Source organism: Saprolegnia parasitica (genome assembly GCF_000151545.1).
Source record: "Saprolegnia parasitica CBS 223.65 unplaced genomic scaffold supercont2.503, whole genome shotgun sequence".
Lineage (NCBI taxonomy): Eukaryota > Oomycota > Saprolegniomycetes > Saprolegniales > Saprolegniaceae > Saprolegnia > Saprolegnia parasitica.
The window spans coordinates 1-3,484 of NW_012156897.1; the positions used below are offsets into that span (position 1 = coordinate 1).

The window sequence follows — 3,484 nt, forward strand, 5'->3', positions numbered from 1 at the left end:
GTTAGTGTTTGCAGACAAAAAGCAAAATTGCACATTCTTTCTCGAGATCGGTGACGCGCCGATCAATCTCCACAGCGAAGACCTCGTCAACATCATATCGCTGCTACCCGTCGGTGGATTGAGGCTCGCCGCTGGCATGACAAATGTATGACCGGTCTGATCACCGGTTGTGTTGTGCGTCGTCGGGTGGTCAAATGGGACACGCTATTCAGTGCACGCTTGCAGTCGATGCTTCAGGCGACATCCACAGACGGAGCTTCTCTTTCAAGACGACGACCGCGACGACGACGTTGACGAGCGGCGTGATAAAGTACCCGAGGCACGCCGGCCGTATTTGGCGACACTACTGACCACAGCTCTCGTGTCACTTTGCGATCTCCCAGCAACCGACTCCGCACGGGTGTTGCCAGCCATGGCCCGTTCCTGAGCCACCCTTTTCGATCATCTCATTCGATGCATAAGACCCATCGCTCCCTCAAATACCGGTGCGCTGCGCTTGCGACCCCTTGGTCATCACACACCACAAGAGTCCTCGTTCGCATGCAATGAATATATTAGTCTTCCAAGATGAAGCCTTGCTGGATCATACAAAAGCGGCGCCGGGGGCGTGGTTGCAAAATTGCGACGTTGTCATACTCTTACATGGAGAGCTCCATGTAGTCGTGCTGCGACGTCGCGCGATGCTGCTGGCGCACGGTCACGAGCGCGACGCCGACGGCGACGACGCAGACAAGACCGAGCAGCACCATCGGCGACGACGGCTGCATCGCGACCAGCAACTGCTCGGTGGCCGCCACGTCGTCGTCACTGGCCTCGCGCAAACTGAGAAAGCTCGCGACCGGGCAACTCGACGTCTTGCCGTTGCAGTAGGTCGGGCGGCTGTACCCGACGGGCTTTTGGCACACAACGCCGTTGAGGAACTTGTCGACGCACGACCCCTCGCCGTCGCAGAGATCTTTGCCGTCGCAGACGCCGCCGCTCTTGGTGCCCGTGCAGGACGTCGACGGCGGCGCAAAGTCATCGGGAGGGCAAAAGCCCATGTCACCCGTGCACGTGGCTGCCAAGATGCACGGGTTGCCCTTGGTGCCGCAGACCGTGCCCGACGGCAGGTACTTGTCGACGCACTGGCCTTTGCCGTCGCAGTAGTCTTGGCCGTCGCAAGGGTTGCCGTTGCAGGTACCCGTGCACTTGGTGGTCGCACCCGCGAACGTGTCGGCCGGGCACGCGCCCTTGGAGCCGCAGCAGGTTTCGGCGACATCGCACGCGTCCTTGGCCGGGCGGCACACAAACTTGGAGTCTTGATACTTGTCGACGCAGTTGCCCTTGCCGTCGCAGTAGTCCTGCGCATCGCACGCACCGCCCGTCGACTTGCCAGAGCACTTGACTGAGGTGGACGCAAAGCCGTCGACAGGGCACTGACCAGACTTGCCGTTGCAGGTCTCGGCCACGTCGCAGTCGCCCTTGGACGCGCGGCAGACCTTGTCGGACGCAAAGTACTTGTCGACGCAGTTGCCCTTCCCGTCGCAGTAGTCTTGATCGTCGCACGGGTTGCCGTTGCAGGTACCTGTGCATTTGACCGCGGTCGAGGCAAAGCCGTCGGCCGGGCACGAGCCCGCAGTCCCCGAGCACGTCTCGGCCACGTCGCAGTCGCTCTTGGACGCGCGGCACACAAACTTGGAGTTCTGGAACGCGTCCGCACAGCCACCCTTGCCGTCGCAGTAGTCTTGCGCATCGCACGCCCCGCCGTTCGACTTGCCAGAGCACGTGACCGAGGTCGAGGCGTACGCGTTGGCCGGGCACGCGCTCGACGAGCCCGAGCACGTCTCGGCGACGTCGCAGCTGCCGTCGGCGGCGCGGCACACAAACGTGGACGGTCGGTACTTGTCGACGCAGTTGCCCTTGCCGTCGCAGAAATCCTGATCGTCGCACGCGCCGCCGTTGCTCGTGCCCGTGCACTTGGTCGTCGCACCCGCAAATCCGTCGGCAGGGCATGCGCTCGATGTCCCCGTGCACTTTTCGCTCACGTCGCACTCGCCCTTGGACGCGCGGCAGACCGTCGAGGATGGCAAATACATATCGACGCAGTTGCCCTTGCCGTCGCAGACGTCTTGTCCGTCGCACGCGCCACCGTTTGACGACCCGCTGCACGACTTGTCCTTGGAGGCGAACTGGTCCACGGGACACGACCCCGACGTCCCCGAGCACGTCTCTGCAACGTCACAAGCACCCTTGGACACGCGGCAGACGGCGGTTGACGGCAAGAACTTGTCAATACAGCTGCCAAAACCATCGCAGTAGTCTTGGTCATCGCATGGACCACTGTTGCACGTGCCCGAGCACGCCATCGTCGAAGGTGCGTAGCTGTCGATAGGACAGGCACCCGAGGACCCCGTGCACATCTCGGCGACATCGCACTGGCCACTGGAAGGCCGGCACACGCTCGTCGACGGCTTGAAAGCGCTGATGCATTCGGCCTTGTCGTTGCAATAGTCGTTGGCATCGTCGTCACAGGCGCCGCCGTTCGTGCAGCTCTGGCCCGGACACTTGGCACCGGTGGGCTTTTGCGTGTACGCGCAGCGCCCGCGCGTGCACACGGGGGCGGCGTAGCACGTGATTTGCGGACAGTCGGTGTCGCACGAGCATGACTTGGCAATGTCTTCGAGTAGCTCCATGCCGAACGAGGCTGCGACAGCATTTGCAAGCGCGAGAATCCAAACCAGCTTCATCGTAGCCAAGCAAGTTGGAGAATGATATTGTGTGCCATGGGCGTCGATGGCAGACCTTCGGATCGAACAACAGCCCACGCACCTCAACACTTGAGGCAATGTTCCAAGACGGCTGGACCACCCAGCGTCGAAAGGATATCTTCTTCTTCCTCCAACGTCGCCGTCGAAGATTTGCAAGCCGTTGATTTCTAAATCTCTAAATCTCGGGACAACCTCTAAATCTCTAAATGCTCAACCAACTTGACACTGGGGTTCAATGTGCTGGGACTTCGGGGGCTGTGGAATATTCTGTCAAGGTTGGCTACCAGCTGTCGTGAAGCCTTTCGATCGCCGTTGGCCGGACATACGAACGGTCACAACATTGTACCAGTGCTAGAGAGAAATTAAGGCGTTCTTGCAGTCGTGTTCTCCTCCACGACAGTCACAGATCAATGTCCTGGCCTCCCGACCGGGTGCAAAACTGTGCAGTTCTTTAGGTTCTCGACAGACTCCAGCGACTCGAGATCTCGGGCGATCAGCGACAAGAACATAGTACTCAAGGTACCCGCCATTCGAGTCCTTTTACACGACAAATGTCTATTGCCTAGCATGGACATTGACAGTCAGGACAGATAAGTTCCTACCAGCCCACCCCGCACGGGACCTCGTCCGCCCTTGGGTCTGGGAGGGTTAATACGACCGTAAAGGTATTACTAGTATTGCAAACCCAAGAATTCCAATCGTAACAACACCGATCCATTTCGAATTGAATGAATGGA

The 3,484-nt window shown here is 59.7% G+C and overlaps 1 protein-coding gene across 1 annotated transcript; it reads right to left on the minus strand.

Annotated features, from left to right (window-relative positions):
• Window positions 1-638: 638 nt before the first annotated feature.
• Window positions 639-2,726, minus strand: SPRG_21884 (hypothetical protein; the record flags this gene model as incomplete). Its single annotated transcript, XM_012356554.1, has 1 exon — window positions 639-2,726. The coding sequence occupies one exon, from the start codon at window positions 2,724-2,726 to the stop codon at window positions 639-641; it is 2,088 nt and encodes a 695-aa protein (XP_012211944.1).
• Between the last annotated feature and the right edge of the window lie 758 nt (window positions 2,727-3,484).